This window comes from Opisthocomus hoazin, chromosome 8, assembly GCF_030867145.1.
Source record: "Opisthocomus hoazin isolate bOpiHoa1 chromosome 8, bOpiHoa1.hap1, whole genome shotgun sequence".
NCBI classification, from domain to species: Eukaryota; Metazoa; Chordata; class Aves; order Opisthocomiformes; family Opisthocomidae; genus Opisthocomus; species Opisthocomus hoazin.
Window position 1 is genome coordinate 3,831,471 of NC_134421.1, and position 20,187 is coordinate 3,851,657.

At 40.4% G+C, this 20,187-nt stretch overlaps 1 protein-coding gene across 7 annotated transcripts in view; it reads right to left on the bottom strand.

The window, feature by feature from the left end:
* The window catches only part of CAPRIN2 (caprin family member 2), a 35,932-nt gene that overhangs the window by 5,649 nt on the left and 10,096 nt on the right, over window positions 1–20,187 (bottom strand). For 3 of the 7 annotated variants that reach the window (XM_075428868.1, XM_075428866.1, XM_075428867.1), the window contains exons 5-16: window positions 19,849–20,087; window positions 18,358–18,440; window positions 16,222–16,401; window positions 15,682–15,725; window positions 13,462–14,307; window positions 8,094–8,225; window positions 7,815–7,902; window positions 7,085–7,140; window positions 6,345–6,455; window positions 4,559–4,669; window positions 3,781–3,933; window positions 633–816 (exon numbers count right to left, since the gene is read on the bottom strand). In XM_075428868.1, coding sequence (XP_075284983.1) covers window positions 633–816; window positions 3,781–3,933; window positions 4,559–4,669; window positions 6,345–6,455; window positions 7,085–7,140; window positions 7,815–7,902; window positions 8,094–8,225; window positions 13,462–14,307; window positions 15,682–15,725; window positions 16,222–16,401; window positions 18,358–18,440; window positions 19,849–20,087 — 2,227 coding nt within the window. The remainder of the gene's footprint in view (window positions 1–632; window positions 817–3,780; window positions 3,934–4,558; window positions 4,670–6,344; window positions 6,456–7,084; window positions 7,141–7,814; window positions 7,903–8,093; window positions 8,226–13,461; window positions 14,308–15,681; window positions 15,726–16,221; window positions 16,402–18,357; window positions 18,441–19,848; window positions 20,088–20,187) is intronic. The other 4 variants (XM_075428872.1, XM_075428869.1, XM_075428871.1 and 1 more) reach the window with 3 other exon arrangements.

Consider the following 20,187-nt stretch of genomic DNA (forward strand, 5'->3'; position numbering starts at 1 on the left):
TACAGTGATTATATTGTGAGCTGCAAGTTCAAATGGAAAGATACCAGCCCATTCTTAAAGCAAGAAAATTCTAAATCCTAAACAGCTCTCAGATGACACATGTTAGTCTTGTACTACTAGTGCAAAATACTTACCACTTTGGGTAATTCACCTCAGCACTGAAAGCTTATCCCAACTTTCTTTTCTAAGATTCTGCAGCTCCCCACACTACAGACAACACTAGTGTCTACTACCAGAGACCAGTCTAATAGCTCCAAATGAAGTATTTCACCACTGCTTCATTTCTAAGCAAACACTTGTTTGACTGACAGTATCACTGCATGCTTGAGCTTCCCAGTAGGTGGGAAGTTAAGAGGCCTGTAGGTGACACCATCCTTACAACTAGTATAGAAACCAGTTTGAAGCAGCCTTTCATCCTGCTTGGAGTTTTGAAATGAAGTTTACATACCATCAACTGGATTACAGCTGATGTAACCCTAATGTTAACACATGCTACACAGCAGTGGTTCAGAAATTCACTGAGTTAGAAGAACCTGAATATATGCACAGCACGTGTTAATGAATTCAAATACTACGATAACCTGAGGAACTTTAAAGACTACTTGAAATAGAGAGACAAGTACAGTTCTCACCTGAAGATAGAGATTCTTGTGAAAGAGAAGTTTGTTCTGCAACATGAGAAGATTGCAACTGGCATTGAGGAGGAGTCTGTGTACTTGCTGTAGAGAAACTCTGGTTATATCCTGCCGAATATGAAGAATCCTCTTTAATTTCCTGGTCTTTACGCGGAGGCAGTGGTGCATTCACTTTAAATACCTACAACATATTTCAAGGCAAGCACTTAGCACTACCAGCTAAAGTCTCTGCCTAATACCACCACCCTGCTCTGCTATGGTTTAAACCCATATGCCTAGAACACCAACTGTTTTGCAGAAAAAATTAAGAAAACTGTATTTCAACCCATCCTCTCCCTTCTCAGTAAGCTGCTAGAACTTACTCATATTTATGTAGCCACTACCAAACAAATGTAGCTTGAATGATCATAGCTACCATGTCTGATCAAGAGAACAGCTACCACACAGTAAACCACATTGCCTCTATGGGAAGTCTGCTGTTGGACTGACTTGTTGACTACCTGCCCTACAGCTTTTGACCTGAAGCTGGGACAGCCTACACTGAGATGAGATGTCATGTTTGAGAAGAATTTGGGTCTTTCTACCTATCTTACAATCTGGTGCAACTCTACTATTGATGCAGAATAATAACATATTAGACAGCCTTCACCCCTTTGATAAATTGAGCCTCAGCTTTTGTTTTCTTGTTTTCAGTTCCCTCAGAGTAAACATGTAACCTAAGTAACAGTCTTGTAATTCAAAATTTCATGTTAGCCTGGGCAGTAGGGTGGTACACAGATATCACTGTTAGTTAAATCTAATCAACCAGAGTTCAGTCACTCCAGTGACTGTATTGCTTTACAGCCAATAAAACCCACAATTACCAGAACTGATGCTGTGAAGTAAAAACTAGTATCAAGATCAAACAGCAGTCTGTTTTGAGTAAAAGGACCTAAATTTCACATGAAGACCTGTCAACAGTATTGAGTCTAAAGATGTATCTAACCATTTTCCAAGACTACAAACTGTCTCAAGACAGACTAGGGCAAGACCAACTACAGCTAGATGCAAGGAACAGCTTCCCAGCTTGATGGTTCTTGTCATTTGCAGAAGCTTTTAATTACAGTGGGAATGGAACACTTTTTCTAGGGTCAAGGTGGCAAGTATTTCTTCTAACAGGGAGCCAGCACAAAAGCCCCTCATGATTCTGAACTATTGAGTACAGAGCTTGAACCATTATAAAATAGCACAAATCCTGGTTCCGATTTGCCAGATGAAGTGATCAAAGTGATCCTAAGCAATCCCCTTTCTCAAAGAGGTTTGAAGATGCTGTGCCATCAGGCTGTCAACACCCACATCCTGGACTATTTGTAACTAGTGGCCTACTTTCTCCTACCAGTGAGGGTTACAGGTGGAATACTAATAAAAGCACTTGGGCTACAGGTACAATCCACCTTTAAGCTTCCATAAGCACAATGGCAGCAATAGGGTGTTCAGACATCTCTGAGGACATGTCATGAGAGGCTTCCGTTACTGTCCCTGCATTACCACTATTTGGCAAGGACTCCTCTGATGCCTGGCTATCTACTGAAACCCAGCAGCTGTGCTTTCCTGGCAGCAACAATAATCTAAACAACATAGGGAAGAAAGCCCTGCACCGTGAAAACTGCCACCACTACAGAAGGAATTAACATCCTAGCAATTTAGTGACAGACGTTTGCCAGTTTGACCCAAAAATCCCAAGAGAGATCTTGAACATTTAACATCTCTGAAAACACCACAGCATTAATTCAAGTGAACTTTCAGCGATGCCATTTTGTTCAAAAGCACTCAAGACAGATACTAGGTTCAGATATGACCAGGATGACTGAGACCAAGACTCTATATCATGACAGATGCTTATCTTTTAGAGTGGGTGCCCAGAAAGACTCTAGATTCCTTGATCACAGCATACTGCTATTTCTCCACTTTCATGAAAAATCACCATGTAGCCACTTAGCATAGTTTAAATAAGATCTGGCTTCAGAAGCACTCTCTCACTACCACCACTTGCCTTATAAATGAGGTGTATCCAGATTTTATAGCTCTGACAACGGTTCTAGTTGAACCTCTTCAACAAATACAGAAAACCAAGGAGAGTCATGGTAGTGATTTACTACAGACCACACAAGGATGTCAGATGTTTTAGTGATTAATTCCTGTGCTTTGAAAGGCTATTAGCTACCTTCTTCCACCAAATCCTACTACATGCGTCAGTACTGCAAGACGTAGATAGTCCAGCAAGTTGCAGAATTGCACTGCTGCATTTGTTAAAATGGAGAATCTCAATGACTTCTTTCCAAGCTTGCTTTTGAGCAAGAACATTAAATGAAGGTTTCCAGCATCTTCTGAAGAAGGTATCAGAGAAGTAAGCCCAAGTACAGGGAAAGAAACATGAACAACTAAATGTAGACCCTTCCTTTGAGTCTCTCTAAGCTTCACTGCAGACAGTAGCAATGTCAGTAATGTTAGAGAACATCAGTAATAACACATGGCCTGTAAAAAAAGTATCTACTTGCAAGAAACACTGCTCATAGTCTACATGGACTATTCCCTAGATATCTATATTGACTGCTTGTTAACAAGATAGGATAACAAACTACAACAGTCTTTACCAAGGACATATTTCCCACGATTCAAGTGGACCGAGTTTCACCCTACTAAAGCCAGCAGTTTAAAAAGCAGCAAGACAGGCTCAGGCTTCAGAAAGCTTTAAGTCCCAACAGCTATATACTTCAGGGTTCCCTCTCTCCTCTGCAGTCTTTATTATTTGAAATCTATGCATAAGAACAGTTTAAGTGGAGTCAACTTTACCTCGGGACACAGCTATAAATCTGTTGATTTCAGGTCTGACTTTTCCCTCTTCGTTCCTTTAGGCTGCTAAGATATCCTAGTATTAGATTTTGGGACAATACAGAGCAAAACTAGGATCTCTGTTCTTAGATGATCTGTTTTAAGTTCTGAAGGCAGTGGAGAAGCAGATTTCTAATCAAGGTTTGTAACATTAAAACGTGAAAGTGACCTATCGAGTTCTGTACTGTATCAAGGGGAGCCAGTTCCCCAGTAATAGAATGAAGTTGTTAGTATTACTGTCAATTATTCTTGTGGCCTTAAGTTGCATACTTACAGTCTGCATAGCCTGAAAGGGAGCTGCTGTTATTGTGACAGAACTGCTGCTTGCTGGAGGAGACTGAAAGCTTTGCGCTGGTGGTACGGGTGACATCGAGGTGCTTGAAGTAGGCAATGGTGACTGTGGCTCACTTGGGAGGGGAATAGTTGCCTGAGGGAAGAACAGATGTCATGAAAGGTCACTTGATAGTTATCAGTAACAGAAGCAGTTCATTTGTTCTAAGCCTAGACTGACAGAAGTCAGCAGTTTCTACAGGATGACATTTGGACGTAGCAGAGCTACAAAATAGCTTTTGCTTACAATTTCAAATCTTGCTGTGCATTCTCAGCAAACAGTACTTCTATTGCAGTCTCTGCTGATTCAGTCAAATGTGCCTATGAGCTACTATACATACCACTTATTGTAATAATTTCACAATAAAGAGACATCAGGTATTTTTTCCACCACTAAGGAAACACAGAATGCCTTCTGTTCCATTTATTGGAAGACTGTTCTCTGGCTGACTTTAGAAGTGACTACTCTTTTCCAAAAGAGCTCAGGAAGTTTAGGGGGTTGATTTTTTCCCTCCCAACTTAATCAGTTATGTTTCAGATTAGAAACAATGCCGAGCTGTCCAGACAAAGTATTAGCCGGCATTAAGTTTCATCTGTGCAGATGGCAAAATGAAGTGCTGATTTAGAATACCAATAAGAATCAGAAATCAAGAGGAACGTAAGGCTCTAGACACATTTCAGCAACCAATATATTGACCTTACCTGTATTTGCAATAGCTCACCTGGGCAATTTCAATCTTTTTCGGAATCAAGGGCTCAGAAATATGTGAACTTGTCTGATACAGTGCCTGGGAAGTATATTTCTCAGTCTCTTGAGCAAGTGATGCTGATGCCTAGAAGAAGTCATACACGCACCTGCTATTACAAGAAGTATTGCAGAAAGCACAAAGATCTGGTAGAGCTATGAAATACCAGTGCACAAACTGAAACAACTGGATTTTGAAAGACCATGACAAAAATTAAGTCCAAAGTAAATGTACTAAGTAGTCATGTTAAGCAAAAGCTTCAAGTAAGTAGCTTTAGAAATTCAGACTTGGATTACCCTTCCTACAAAAGAGGTTGTACAGCTAGCCCTGCAAAGTCTGATAATTTTCAGAACTGTGGATTGCTTCAAGCAGTTATTCGCAGTGAGGTCTGTGACACACACCTGTCTCATGGAATTAAATGGGAAGACACATCTGATATTAAACTCCTAGTAAGCTCTGTTGAACAAGGCTTCAGAGCCAAACTTTAGTTTGCCTTTGCAAAACCTGCATGTTCTGTAGTTAGCTCACACAAGTAACACTAAGTTTAAGATTTGCTCATACTTAGATACACAGCCTAGGGCTTGGGACTGCCAGCCCCATTCTCACCAGGTACACCATCACAGGTGCATCAGAACTGCACCTGCATACCAGGAGAGTGCACTGTCACCATGGAGTGTATTCCCTGGTTGTGCTGGGACCAAACAAAGCTTGTCTACTGCTTTCCATGAGGAGCAGGACTAGAAAAGGACACCACACTTAAAGTCTAAGGGACTAGAGATATGCTGGGAACAAGCAACCCTAATTCCAAACTAAGTTTGAAAAAAACATCAGAACATTCTACTAAATCAGATGTTCAACATTATAGCACAGCACAAGTCTTCTGGATGCGTATTAAACAGAAAAGTTATTTAATCCTTACCAGCACAAAAAGTCTTATGACACAGTAGAAGTGCAAGAAGGTGTCAAAAACCAGGCCAAAACTACTGAGTCAAGAGGCAGCAAGACTAATATCCCTGTCAAGGCTGTTCTATCCAACCATACACTATATTAAGGAATAGACTAAGTACTACATGCCTGCACAGTGTACTGATACCATGTACACCAGCAAAGAAAACATTTTAAAAGCATGAACATTTCCCCATTATAATCTACATACACTGTATTAGGAAGACCAACAGGTAGGCCCAGCTGTGTTTCTGAACACAGCAACACCTTGCAAGATGTCTTTAAGAATGATCTGCATAAATTGAAACACTATTTTCAGCTCTTTAATATTTGAAAGCTAGCTGAAGATTCAACTGCACATAAATACAGTTAAGAAAACAGCTTGAGGTCCTGGCTGAACATCAGGAAGTCAGATTCCCAGTATTTCTTCAGTCAGTGCTGGAGAGAACATCTCAGCCTTCAGCTTACGCAGAAGTAACAATATCTGACAATATCCATCCCGATTTATCCATCCTCTACATCGTCATTAGAGGGAGTATTTACACTGCTCATATGTTCCCACAAGAATATGCATCACACTTTCCAGCCTGCATTCTTCATCCCACACCTTTCCCACTTCAAGGGGCAGACTGTTCACTTTGCACTCATGAAGCCTTTTCCAACCATCTTTAACTACTCCAGAACACAGGCTATACTATTGTTGTTACTTGCATTCTTGTCACTGTACAGTGTTCAGGAGAGGCCCCACCACAGCTTTCTGTTAGGGCTGGCTATCGCACAGACCTCTGAATGCTGCTGAACCCCACGGTGTTATTACCTGTGATGTCTGTGGTGTCCCCAAGTCTTCAGTTTCAGAGCCAGAAAGAGTCTGATCAGCAGATGCTAGGGAAGTATTTGAACCATGCAGTGTCACGGATGAAGCAGCAGCCTTGCAAGAAGAGATAAAGTTTTGAAATATTATCCTAAATGTTTGGTTTCACTGAAACTTACACTCCGGGCATCTCCAAATAAACCTCAGAATGAGGCAGGAACTGAAGTGCTTTGACCAGTTAGTTTAAGTTTCTTAGGAATTCTTGTTAGTGTCAAGGAAACCTATTAAAAAGCCAAAGTAGCAAGACATGCAAGCACAGTGAGTGAATTTAAGGTTCACTCAGCCATGGCTGCCAAAGCTTGAGACACAGTATCTTTGGCATAGGTGACGATCTCAAAGATGAAGACATGCGCTATCTACAAAAAGTGGCATGCTGCACACAACTGTTAGCTATGACTTGAATTTGTGGGTTAAATATTCAAACTATTTCAGCATGTCTTCAACATACTGTTTTACTCCAAGACATTTCAAACATTTGTTGCCACTTTTCATTGGGAAGAGCAGCCAATTTTGTCAGCATTTGAGTGATCTTGGTCTTGTAAGCTACAAAGTTATATGAAATTTGTTACAAAACCACTAACAACCAGAAAAATTTTTGAAGTACTAAATCTATTCTAGTGAATAACCTCTGTATCATTCCTTGGCTACAGCTCTGCCTCTTCAGGGCAGTCCTGACTTCAACTTACTTGAAGGGGCTGTTGAAGAAAATCACTCTGACTTGGCAGTTTCTGTTCTTTTGAAGCTGCAAAAAAAGAACGAATCAAGCAACATTTACTTATAAATTCCAACACTACATATAATTTCAGTGTGCAGTTCTTTTTGAAAAGATCTGGTTTATGAAGATGCACGCTATTTTTTAGTGTATGCACTGCAAATATTTAGACTTTGAATCAGTGAACTGCACCCCATTGAAAACTTCAGTTTCTTTTTTATAAAAGAGGACAAGTATTCAATGATAAAACATATTTCTACCACAGAGATACCCACTTTATTAAATAATTGCTTTTTTAAATCTAGAAACTGACTAATTGTGGTTTACAGCTCAAGAGCCACACACAGTTTCTTAACATGGCCTACTGTAGAAAGCTCCAGTTTTCTAAGTGTAGCTAGATAATCACTCTCTATCCTGAGCTCATTCACAGCTTGTGTCTATATACAGCACGTCTAGAGAAGTTCATAACAGATACAGCATGTCAATTCTGCAGCTGGGTTCAGATACACATGCTAGTCAGTGATTATACAGGCATTCCACTTCCAGGCAGATGCACCAACTTAGGCCACCTCCAGCAACAAATAAGCAGGTCAGTGGCTCAAGCTGCCTTTTTTTAATCAAACATTAGTATTCTCTAATTAGACAAGCTGTTTTGCAGTGTTTGCAAAAGCTTGCATACAGTTTACATGTACAGTAGTACCTACCTACAGGACCACTTGCTGGAGGAACTGAAGGTGGCTGGGATGAACCAATGGCACTTGGTGAAGCTTTATCAAAATCTAGAATGGACTCCTTTTGAAAAAAAGATCATAAGTTTGGAGAAAAAATTAAACTAGATACAAATGAAATATTCTCATTTGACAAGCTGCTGTTAGCTAATTAGAGCTAGATTCATTCATTCAGTACAAACACATTGTCAGCACTGTTTTCCCTAACTCAGTAGGAACTGGAGCTTTGTGCTACAACAGCAGAGAAAAACATACTTGCATGAAGTTGTAAGTCCCTTGTATCTGAGTCATCAGATCCTGAAGTTTTTCCCTTCTCAATACTGGATCTTTTGGAAGAGTTGAAGTAGAGCAAAATTCTGCAGCTGGCTGATGTGCAGGTTTAGGCACCTAATAAGGAGAAAAGATATCAAATCTAATACTGGAAGCAAGACAAGCTGCCTTATCCAATATACTCCCAGAGCAACCTACAGGTGGTCAGACACCATGGGCCAAGGAATTCTGTACTGTGATTGGTACTTCCTGAATCAAGCTTTCACTTTGTTAAAAGAATCAGTTTACTGTTGCCACAGCTAGTTAAGCCACAGAATTAATTCGCTTACTGTCTTCTGTGTATTTGACTAAGAAACTGAATGAAGTTGCCTGCATTTAGTGCAAAATTGGGCACCCCATCTAAGGAAACCCACATATTTAAGTTGAAGGCCAGAACTTAAAGCTGCATCACTCAAAGTTTAACACATGCTTCCTCCTAGTAAAGCCCATGTCAGTAAGTACAGACCTTCTATTAGGATTGCATTTCCAGACATCCTGAAGAAACTGCACCTAAGATACATTGTAAGCAGCTTACCCAGGATCAGACCAAAGTGCTTCCACTAACAAGCCAGATACTCTCCATGCTCGTGCAGAAAGTATTACATTAAACTTTCCAGAGTTTGGCATGAAAAATACACCTGTGCTCCCACACAAGAGCCTAACTTTGTAGCTAACAGGGAATTCTGCAGGGCCTTATTACTCCTTGATTGTTTCAGATAGTCCCTTAACAGTTCGTTGCAACTGGTTCTCACTTCACTTGAAAAGAGAGAAATGTTTTATCAGAGAATAGGCAAGTCTAAGGTAGCAGAAAAATCATGATAGTAAACTCCTGAAATAACAGAAACCCTGTTATTTACAGAGTGACAATAATACTAGACTGTCTAGATAGTCAAACGTGTCTTTTGAAAGCAGCCTAGGGAAGAGAGGCTTGTTCTAAGTATTTTATAACCATCATTTTTAGTGATTCTCTAGAGCTTTGCTGTTCCCATGTTTATGCAGCTAGAGGGAAGCAAATCTGAAGACATTAAGTAGTTGCATTATTTCAACTGGCCCAAATGTTGAGACACACAGGAACACGTGAAAGCCTTGAATAGGAGGTTACTACTTCAATACACTGTATAGCAGGATAGTTGAGTATTTGTATGAAGTCATTAGAAGACTATGTGGCAGAAGTGTGTATCTATCATAACATTTAATTGTCACACTAAATTCAAAACAATTGAATTTGCTCTTTGCCCAGTTTCAAGACAACAAGCCCAAATACACTCTTGCATTTCTTCAGTTATCTGAAACTAATCACTGGCATTTGCAGAAGTGCCAACGGCATGCACAGGAAGAAGCCTGCAGGGTTTAGTGAGCTTCAGAGCATAATCCATGTACATGCAGCCCATCATTAACTCCAGAGGACACAAGTTTTTAACATCACACAACTCACACACCTACTTCTTAAGCTGTGAGAACTTTTACTTTATTCTAGAGCTAGAAGAATGCACCTTTGTACCACTGTATCTTAATTAGAATTTCTGATGCACAAGCACTACCTTTAACCACTGACTATGCAAGTTTATTGCTGTATAGTTTCCAATAACCAACAGGAACTAAAACTATTAAGGATCTAGGTGCAGGACAAGAGATACAGCTGAATAAAGTTAAATCTCAGCAAGTTATAGATTAAATTACTAAGAATCTGAATCTTCCTGTCCATCACTTTTAGCCCTCAAACAGACTTAAAACACTTGCTGTCAGGGTAAATACATTATGGGTCAAACTGATTAACGCTTCTATTACCCCCTTCCTCCTCACCACAGTTTAGACACAAGTACACTACCAAACTAGTTTTGTGTATTTGCAAACAGATAACAGAAGCTTTTCACCTCTAAGTCACATAACCAAGTCAAGTCTGGCAGTGTCTGAAGCTATTTAGATTGTCCAGTGGCTACATAGGTTAGACTTGTACATTAAACACAAACAAGTAAAAACAGCCTCAAGAGCATGGAAGCAGAAGAGACCGCAGTGCTTCACTTGTGGTTGCAAAAATGATACTATTTTCTGTATGCTTTTACAGTTTGTTAGAGAACTTATCTCCTTCCCCAGCTCACACTGTGCATTATGCTGGTAGCATTCTCTACTTTAGCTAGGAGAGCAAGCATAGAGGGTTATATTTATGATATCAGGGCTTCAAGCCAGGACTGAAACATTGAGACTCTCCATTCTGTGGAAGCTATTTTCTAGCTCCTGCATGTATTAAAATACACCAGCCTGAAGTAGCTACAGTGGCATTACTCATGACTCATACCAATTTGCTGTTCTGCTGGTACTTAGGTGTTCAAAACCAGAATATTGAAGTGCAGCATACATGAAAAAGCATCATAAAGTTCACAAATTTCAGGTTTTATGCCTTTATAAAAAAGGCTTTGAGAAAGAGCAGGTACTTGACATCCTTAAGATGGTTCTAAACCAAGTTGACTGTCTAGCCTACAGTTAGATGCTGTTTCTGGAAGTCATTACAACTGGTAGCAGATGCTGAGCTTAGTAACCTGTTAGGCCAGCTCACATCAAACTTACACATGCTGACATCATGTAGCACTAGTGGTTCAACCAACATGCAGGTTAGTAGTTTTTTGGTTTTGGTTTTTGGGGGGGGGGTTTTGTGGGGTTTTTTGTTGGTTTTTTTACACAGCATTGGTAAGTTAGGGTCAACTTTGTCATAACAATGTTTCTGAAACTTCAACACTACTTACACATTGAGCAAAAGGTGTTTTGCCATTATATAGAGAGAGCTGACTAAAAATGGAGTTGAAAAACCTAGCATTTGTTTTAGGTCCTGTTAAATCATTGCAAATAAACCAATGCAAAGGCAGAACGACCACTTTGGAATTTAGCTAGTCAAAATGCCAGTACACTAGGTACTCCTGTTAAAGCTCAATCATTTTCTTTAGAGAATGAAGGTCTGCTTATACGTAACAATACCCTAACATACATTTCAATGACCTTATATACTAGTAAAACTGTCCTGTGACAGAGGACCTCAACTCCTCTTTTGGTTTGTTAGCTGTGGAGTACTAAGTGAGCTGGAATGGTGATACCAAAGCTGTAATCACAACAGTGATTGCCAGCCATGCCGTGTAGATACACAATTAACATCTGCTTTCTACGCAGAGCGGCATTCACAGCAGGTATGAATTAAATGGCACTGGATGACAGCAAAAGCCAAACTGTTTTGTTCTCACACAGCAGGCCACAAATTCAGCTCTAACCAGGTTTGCTGGTCAACAGGCTGCACATAGAGATAACAGTTTAACAGGCTTGCACATCAGCTCACTCTGCTGCCTTAGGCCAAACTTCTTAGGTACTCCACCTAAAAGTACATTAAACAAGCATATTTTTGGATCTCAAAACCAAGCAGTTTATTAAAAGATGTCTCGGAGCTCTAACACTTATTACATGGAGTAAAAGAAAGGTTAATTTCAGCTCCAGAAAGCAGCAGCAACATCGGCCTTCTACCTACCATGCCTAGATCCCTGCACAGGGTCATTTTAGGCTCTCCCTAGGAGTGAAATGCATCCAGCTATAGCACTGCATTGCCTCTTCTTTCTTCACGTAAAGGCAAGGCAAGTTTCATTACCCAAAAAGTTAAAAATATGATTTAAATTGTTCTTTATGTGCACCTCAGATTAAGACATTCATTTTTAAAGTGTGGTTATGGAAACTAGCTGGGTTGAGAGTACACTTTTTTTACTCATTCAATATGCTTTTGATATTAGGAATTGTCAATAGCTACTGAGCAAAAATACAGCCAGCTGATGTTTCACTACAGTCTACTATCCAAATCAAAGTCTGAATACTTTAAAAATATGCTTTGTTCACTTAATTTCATAACCCAGTTTAAGCAACCTTACATTCCAACATTCAATTTCATTTAATTTGGCCCACTTGCACACCTGCACATTACTGTGCAGGCTCCTAGGCAGCTTGCAAGTTCCTCCAGCTGACTGGAGACCCTACTTTGTCCTTACTGCATCAAAGTTATGTCTACCTCCTAAGCCCTCCATCTTTCCATCCTATACAAATAAGAGCTCCATCTCATTAGGAAGCATCTTGCAATGAAGCTTTAAGTTAATCTGACACCAGAAATTCCAAGGCATCTTAAAGTGCTTGAGACTATTCCAATTATTACATAATAGTTTCAGTTACAGTAATACTACACATAGTTGGGTGCACAACACCTACTTGTGCTCGGAGCTACCTAGTGTGAGCAACCATGTTTTTTTGTACCTGTACCACCACCACCAGTGGACACAAGACTCTACTCAGCTTGCGTGTAAAGACATATCAAGTTGAAACACCGTAATCCCATTCTGTTACCCAGTGCTGCATGTTACCTACTCTTTTAATTTCCTGTTCAACCTTCTGTTTGCGCTCCCGCCTCTAGGCACAAAAATTTAGTTATGCCAAGTTTACTGACAGGATTTAAGCTTAATCATTTGCTATGAGTAATACAGAATTAATTGATTTCTGCTTTCTTGCAGAAACAAGGTATAGTGCTAACAGCATTGCGTACAAAATAATTGCTCGATTCCCCATATTTTCTTCCTGAAGTCTAACTCTAAACACTCCTCTTAATGACATAACTGAACTCTGCTTTGCCTGTCAACTTACCTATTTTCACAGTATCAGAATTGTTACTAGCCAAGCACGTGTGAGAAAGGCGGCAATGTAACCAGAGGCTAGCAGCCCACTCAGCTGTAAGCCCTGCAGGAACTTTTATTTTACATTTCTAAAACAAACTATGTCATTGTCAGACTCTCCAGGACAGCAGTATGGCTTATGCATTCATCTGGAAATACACATAAGCCCCTGTACTGTTGGTATTGCTTGACCTAGATGTTAGATCTCTCTTGAATCAGCAGCTATTTTAATCAAAAGTCTAAAAAATTACTGAAGTGCCATTTGCATGCAGCCACAGACAAAGTGTTTGATCCCTGGATGAGTCATACCTGCTTTGTACTGATAACAGCGGACAGAGCCCATAGCTGGGGATGAACCAAGTTAATTCTTCTGTCTTATGCATAAACCAGTTATTCAAGGCTCAAACACAGCAATACTGTGTTGATGTAAAAAGCAAAGCAGACCATCTTGCTACGCTATATAGAAAATATCGGCAGAATTGTTTCCCCCGAGAAAGAACGAAATAGGAGTCTAAATACAGGCCTACAAAATGCACCTTATAAAGCCTCTGCTAACAGGTAGGCAGCTTTACTCCAACACACTAGTGAAAAGCTTATGACAGGTAATACTACATATGCCAACTCACTTCTTTGGGTTCCATATCAAACTTCTTTGGCCCCATCTGCTCCTTTGGCCCAACACTTGCAGCTCCCCAGGACTTCGGAGGGTTCTGTAGCTGCTGTGATGGCACTTGCTGCTGCCTGTCAGCTTTCTCCCAAGCCTCTCGGGTCTCCTGCTTCTTTTGTTCTGGCTCCTCCCTAACATGTGCAGCCCAAGCCTTCACAGGCTCCTGCTTCTTTTGCTCGCGCTCTTCCCTAACAGGCATTTCCCATGATTTCACAGGCTCTGGCTTCTTTTGTTCTGGTTGCTCCCTAGTTTGGGTTACCCACGGTTTTGGAGATTCCTGCTTTTGCTCTGGTTCTTCCTTAACTTTGGTTACCCAAGATTTTGGGGACTCCTGCTTCTTCTGTTCCTGCTCTTCCCTAACTTTTGCTACCCATGGCTTCGGCAATTCCTGTTTCTTCTGGTCCTGCTCTTCCCTAACCTTTGCTACCCAAGGTTTGGCGGACTCCTGCTCCTCTCGGACACGTGCTACCCAGGCCTTTGGGGCTTCTTGCTTCTTCTGTTCTTCCTCCTCAACACGGGTCTCCCAGGGCTTTGTAGACTCACGCTTCTGTTCCTCCTCTTTAACACGAGCTTCCCATGGCTTTGGAGAATCTGGTCTTTTTGGTTCTTGCTGCCTAACACGAGCTTCCCAAGGCTTTACGGTCTCTTGCTTCTGCTTCTGTTCCTGCTCTTCAACATCAACAAGCATTTCCCAGGACTTTGGAGGTTCTTGCTTTCTAGCACACTCAGCTTCCCAAGATTTGGGCTCTTCTGGCTTCTTCTTGACAGAGTATTCTGCTTCAGGCAAATAACGCCTGTTGAGAAACTATATAGACCAAACAAACTTAATGGCTCCCAAGAAAACAGTTTGCTACTACAGTTCAGGTCAGTTAAGTTAGGTCACCCAAGCTACTGAAAATTTCTGACTAAAAGCAGAGCCTAGACATTTTAAGCACCAGCCACAGAAACTCTGTGGCCAGTCATGGCTTTGTCCTACAACACTGCAGACTAGCTTTGCCTGGCACACCAGAGAAGCACGAAACAGTTCTGAACAGCACAAGTGAAACACATTTGAGCCGACTGAATCCATTACCCTTATCCCCAGTGCTAACTGATGCTCCTAGGCAGTGACAATATCAGGTTCAGTTGTGATTTTTGTAAAGGTGGCTCTCCTCCTAAGCATCTAAAATGATGTGGTACTATATTAGCAGACACTGTGCTAAGTGTAGCAGCACCATCTCCCCCAAAATCTTTGACCCTTTGGAACTTCACTCACCAAGTATAACCATCATTCTTACTGGAGTTTAAATACTAAAAATCACCAGATTCTCAGATTTAGTACCACTGGACTTCAACTCCAGGCTATGTTTACTATCAATAAGACTGAGAGTTCAGTGAAGATGTCCTGAAGTTCTCCTGAGTTACTGCTTTATCATAAAGAGGAAGCAAATGTATGAAGCAAAGAATATTACAAGGCTCACCGGCTGAGAGTTTTTTCTGACAAGTCACCAGAAAAGCTTTAGTCTCAGGTAACAGTATTACCAGCCGGTTACAAAAACTTGTTCTATCCCACATGCTCTAGTGGGATACCTGGGAAACAGGGATTCTGCATTTTAAGAACCAGTATTTCCACTTACAAAAGGACACCCCTCCCCAACTTTTGAACCAAGTCTAATGGTTTTTATGCTATTGCCAGTTGAAGCTTGAGTACTTAACTCAGGAGTCTGAAGCACTGCTGAAATAGGTCTATGCACCCCTGTGCACACAAGATGGCCTTGGGGTCCCTACTTTGACAAATCAGAGCAAGATCTACATCATTCTCAATCCCATCAATATCCAGTCTACTGCAGTAGGCTTAGCTTTCAGAGAGCTTTAGTAGATGTGTATTCTCTCTGTCCCATAGTACACAAAAGATCAGTGTGTTACCACTCAAGGCTGATGTCAGGAAAGTGCCAGAGCATTAAAATACTATACTGCTTCCTGTAATCCTGCCCCATTTATCCCAATATACACCAGAGAAGCCATGAATTTGGGGTTAGAAACAGAAACGCAATCAAGTCTTTAATGATTCTTACATAAAGCAACACCTAAGTTGCTGTTCAGACTACCTTTAAGTTTAAAAAAGGGCTGCAGAAGTGCAGTTATGTTTCCAACAAATCACAATGCTAAAAGGAAAGCAATTAGCAGTGGAGTATCTTACCTCCTGTGGCTGTATTTCAGACTTCATAAGCTCCATGATGGATTCTAGAGAAAGGATGTTAATTTGTTTCAACTGATCAAATGCAAAAAGGCAGACAAAACAGTGGCAAGTCTTTAATTCTATTTAAATAGTAGTGTCAATTGCTGAACTAGATATTCTGAAAGCTCACCTTGTCATTCAACATGGTATTTTTAGACAAGCTTTTAGTTTCCACCTTGGTTTCACATTTGCAGAAGTTTAGACTTAAACATTCTGTAGTATCTATAATTTGGTTATTGCAATATCTAACATTCCCTACACCAGATAATTTTCACATCTTCAACATGGAGGCTTGCTCAGAAGGCAAGAAACATCCCATTACTAGTAATTAGATTTTTTTTTTGTGCAATATTAGCCAGAATAGGGCTGCAATCCTTGCAGGTTCCATTTTAGTTACTACATTGCAAGTAAGCTACAGCACAGTATTAGATTTAGCATCAAGCTATGCAAAGTCAAGGCTCAGTGCAAGCTTATCCCAACATTATGCTACAGAAATTGAACCTTGTAATATTCCACCTGGTTCTTTGACAGACTCTCCTTTTGACATCTGCCTTGTTCTCTCAGATTTTCTATTTACTTCTTCTTCCAGTTCTTTCACTGGCACAGTGGTGCGAGGAGTCGGAATACTTTCAAAGTAGCCAGAGTCTAGAAGTTTGGATAACAGGTCCTTCATGTGTTTATCTGAAGAGTAAAAATCCATGAAGTTAAGATGCAAAAGTATGAATTTAAGGAGTATTCAGATTGCAGATCAAGACTCCTCATTCCTCCTTTTATATAAACTGAAAGTTCTCCCAAGTTCTCCTCTTACTGAGTTACAGTAATAAAACTTTTTAGTACAGTATTTGTTAAACTGCTTTATATATTCTAGCTGAAATCATCTTTGCAATCCAGAGGTAAGACCACAGCTTGTGTTTAAACGCACACAAGCTAAACACTAAGCCAGCTGGTCTCCCACATGCTTAGAAAGGGACTTGCTTACCATTATCAACTAGCCAGCACTGATGCTAAAAGCACATCATGCAGACTGTAGCATAGGTAAAGCTAAACAAAGTCACTGTGGAACTGCCCTACAAGTCCCTCTTCCCAGTGTAGGATGGTAAGTCTCAGAAGGAAAAGTTAAGAACTGCAAAAACAAGTGGGGGGAAGCAAGAGATTGCTCCAGACTGAACTAGATCCTCTGAAGTTTTGGAAAACAAAGTTGACATGGTTGAAGCAAAACTTAATTGTGTGTACTCTTTCCAATGAGCATTGTCCAGTTCCCTTTATGCAAAAGGGAAACAGCAGCTCAGTAGAGAGTAAGACCTCAGAAGTAGCAGTGATACCAGAAATTGTTTCAGAGGAGCCAGAGACAGGGCAGCCTTGAGAACAGGAAGAACCTTCAGTGAAAGATCACTCCTACTAGTGACAACCACATAAACAAAAATATCTAGAGTTCAATATGGATATAAAAACTGCCTTCCAAGGCAATGAATGCTAATAAAAAAAATCATAACAGCTTTATCTGAAGTTTAGCTTGCACACAAAAGGATGGAAGACTGACACTAAAGGGACAGAGATACTGACAAAATAGTCAAAAATTTAGATGATAGCCAAAAAGCTAGAAAAATTTGGAATCTAAGATAACCAGGCAACTGTTGGTTGATGTCAACAGATACAAGGCTAAGGTTACCAGCCTGTAGCTCTACAAGGCCACCTTGCACTTTGTCCAGAACTATGTGAAAAGAGTTAATGCTTAGTTGTCAGTTCAACTATCTGCATGTAGGAATTAGACAGGGTACACTAGTGCTCATCTAACAGTTTCAACAACACTGTTGTCAACAAATGAAAGATTACTGCCACACAGCCATTACAAGACTGGAGCAAACAGGACAAGCAAGGTCTGTGTACAGTAAGAAAGCCACTACAACTCAAGTAGCTTCCCCACAAGAAAATTTTAAGTAGGAACACAGAACATGCACATTAGCTTACAACCAGGGCTTCTGAAACCAAAAGCCACAGATGAATGAAAATATGTGGAATCCCACAGATTTTGGTGTGCTTGAGAAATGAGGACATTTGCAACAGATCAAAGCAAGACTGCACTGTGCATGATCAGAGATCACAGCAAGTTTCACTAATGACCATCCTTGCTCAGTGTGGCATCCTGCACTGCAGTCAGACAATGGGTATGAGCCTGGAATTCCCACAAGAGACTCTTCAGTGCTGTGGGACCTTCAGCCTGGGGCCACTGAAGCTTTGTAACACACAGTGCATTCACCTAACATACCACGGCTGGGAATAGTGTTCCCATCTGAACCCATTTGCACATAACAATCCAAAAAGCTTCCCGCTGCTCGTTCTGCAAGGTATTCATGTATCACCTTTTGAATTTCTACCACCGTTATGCCTCAAAAAGGTGCTAGTATATTAGTAGAACACGCTTGCTTACCCCAGGAAGAGATTTACTGTATTGATTTGATCTGTACTTAAAATACAGAAATTAGAACAAACAGCAGTTCATCCTTGGATAACTGCGTTAACACACAGTATTTGAAAGTACTTAATTTACTAGTGTTCTATGTATAGTTATTTGCTTTAAAATGTTCAAACAGCACACAAATTTCAGATCTAAGTTGTTTCTCTAGACGAGACACTCACATGTTGTTCCAACCACAGGTTTCTCACTTCCTTCTAGAAGGTCCCAGAAGTAAAGAGATGATTGTTCCATCTGGTCTTCCACACTAAAACAAAGGAGTTTTACCAGGTAGAATCACAGCCAAGATCAAATGTTGCAGTAGCCCAAAACCCCTCATTTTAACTAATGTTTAGTCTTCCAAATTAAGGCTGTATACATCAAGTGACTCCTCAGTCCATTATCCACTGCTGGAAGTGATTCTTCTGTGTCTGTACATTATTTAATCTAGCAAAAGTAAGTTATTTTGTTGGTAATTAAGACAGATTAGAAAGCCTAGCACTACCCTGCAAAACCATGTTCACTGGACTTCATTCCAAGCCAAGATTCCCAGACAGGGAAACAATTGCTCTTTAATCAGCTGATCACCTTGCTGATCAGATCCACATGTGCAGGGGCAACCATCAACAGCTGCTGCCACTGCTAGTTAGCAAGAAACTCTGACATAGTCCATGAGCCACCCCACCCCCTCCAGACAATCGCTTTTAAAGTCCACCATGATGAAATTCAGTATCCCAAAGGACAGGATCATCCTTGTGGAAGTGTAATACAATGAGCATTATAAATTGGAAATAAAGTTATTCCCCTGCGATGAGGGATTCCTATTGTGTAGCTTTTTGTAAGCAGTTGTTCTTTAGAAGTTAACTTAAGAGCAAAGATTAGGCAAGTTTAGCATATGACAAGTGATCAGAAGTTTTATCGATTTATGTCATGTTTGAATAAGGAAATAATTAGCTATTTGAATATGGAAATAATTACTCTTATCTGGAAAGTGTTTCAACTTACCATCTAGTAACTAACTTTTACATATTTAAATACAATTCTTACTCCACTATCTTAAAAGACAGGCTGTCACGCTAAACATAAGCCATCATAGTACAAGCATGATGCCAAGTTAATCCTGACACACATTACAGCTGCTGACAACCTGTTACCTTCATCAGATGTATGACACAGTGCAAAGGTATTAGAACCTTCAGTCGAGTTTTTAAAACTACTTTGAAGCTAAGAGGAAGAGAGTCTCAGGACTACCACCTTACATTCCTTTAGAATGAAGAAGCACACCTGGACCACCATGCAAATGGAATACAGAACAGTTCTCCTGTTTACCACACTTTCTTCATTTCATGAACAGCGATACCCAGGGAAACAGCATGCCACCAGCCTCCCTGCTTACGAGGGTACTGGACTATCCTCCCTCAACCCCACAAGGAGACACAAGACAGCAGGGCTTGTGTGTAACCTGGACAACTGAGGCTGCAATTACTGCAGCTTTGCTTTAACACCCAGAATGAGGTAGATCTGCTACATTCCTAGTCTCAGACTAAAGCCAGTATACTGAACAGATTTTTAATTAGTGTCCCAAAACGTAATTTTTCAAGACATGGCAATGCCAAACAGAGGACACTTACTATACTGAATGAAGCATACCAATTAGATAAAAATCTTGAACCTACCTCAAGTTCTCATTTCTTTCTGGACATGTCAGTTTTGCAAATCTTATGAGGTAGTCTAGTTCTTTAGAAGGCAAGTATATTGCACCATTCACACCACCTTTGAAATCTTTCTGAACATGCTCTTGAGTGAAGTTCTGCAGCACATACTGGACTTGAAGTATTGTACGCAGTTTTTTCTTCTCTGCTTCAAGCTTCAACAGACTCTCTCTTCGCTGAGCCTTCCTCTGGGCTTTCAGCAGCTATTTCAATACATGAATTCAACAGTTAACAACAGTGGTTTTGTAACAGGGATTCCAGAATAAAACACATCAAGTTCTAACATCAATCATCTTACATTGA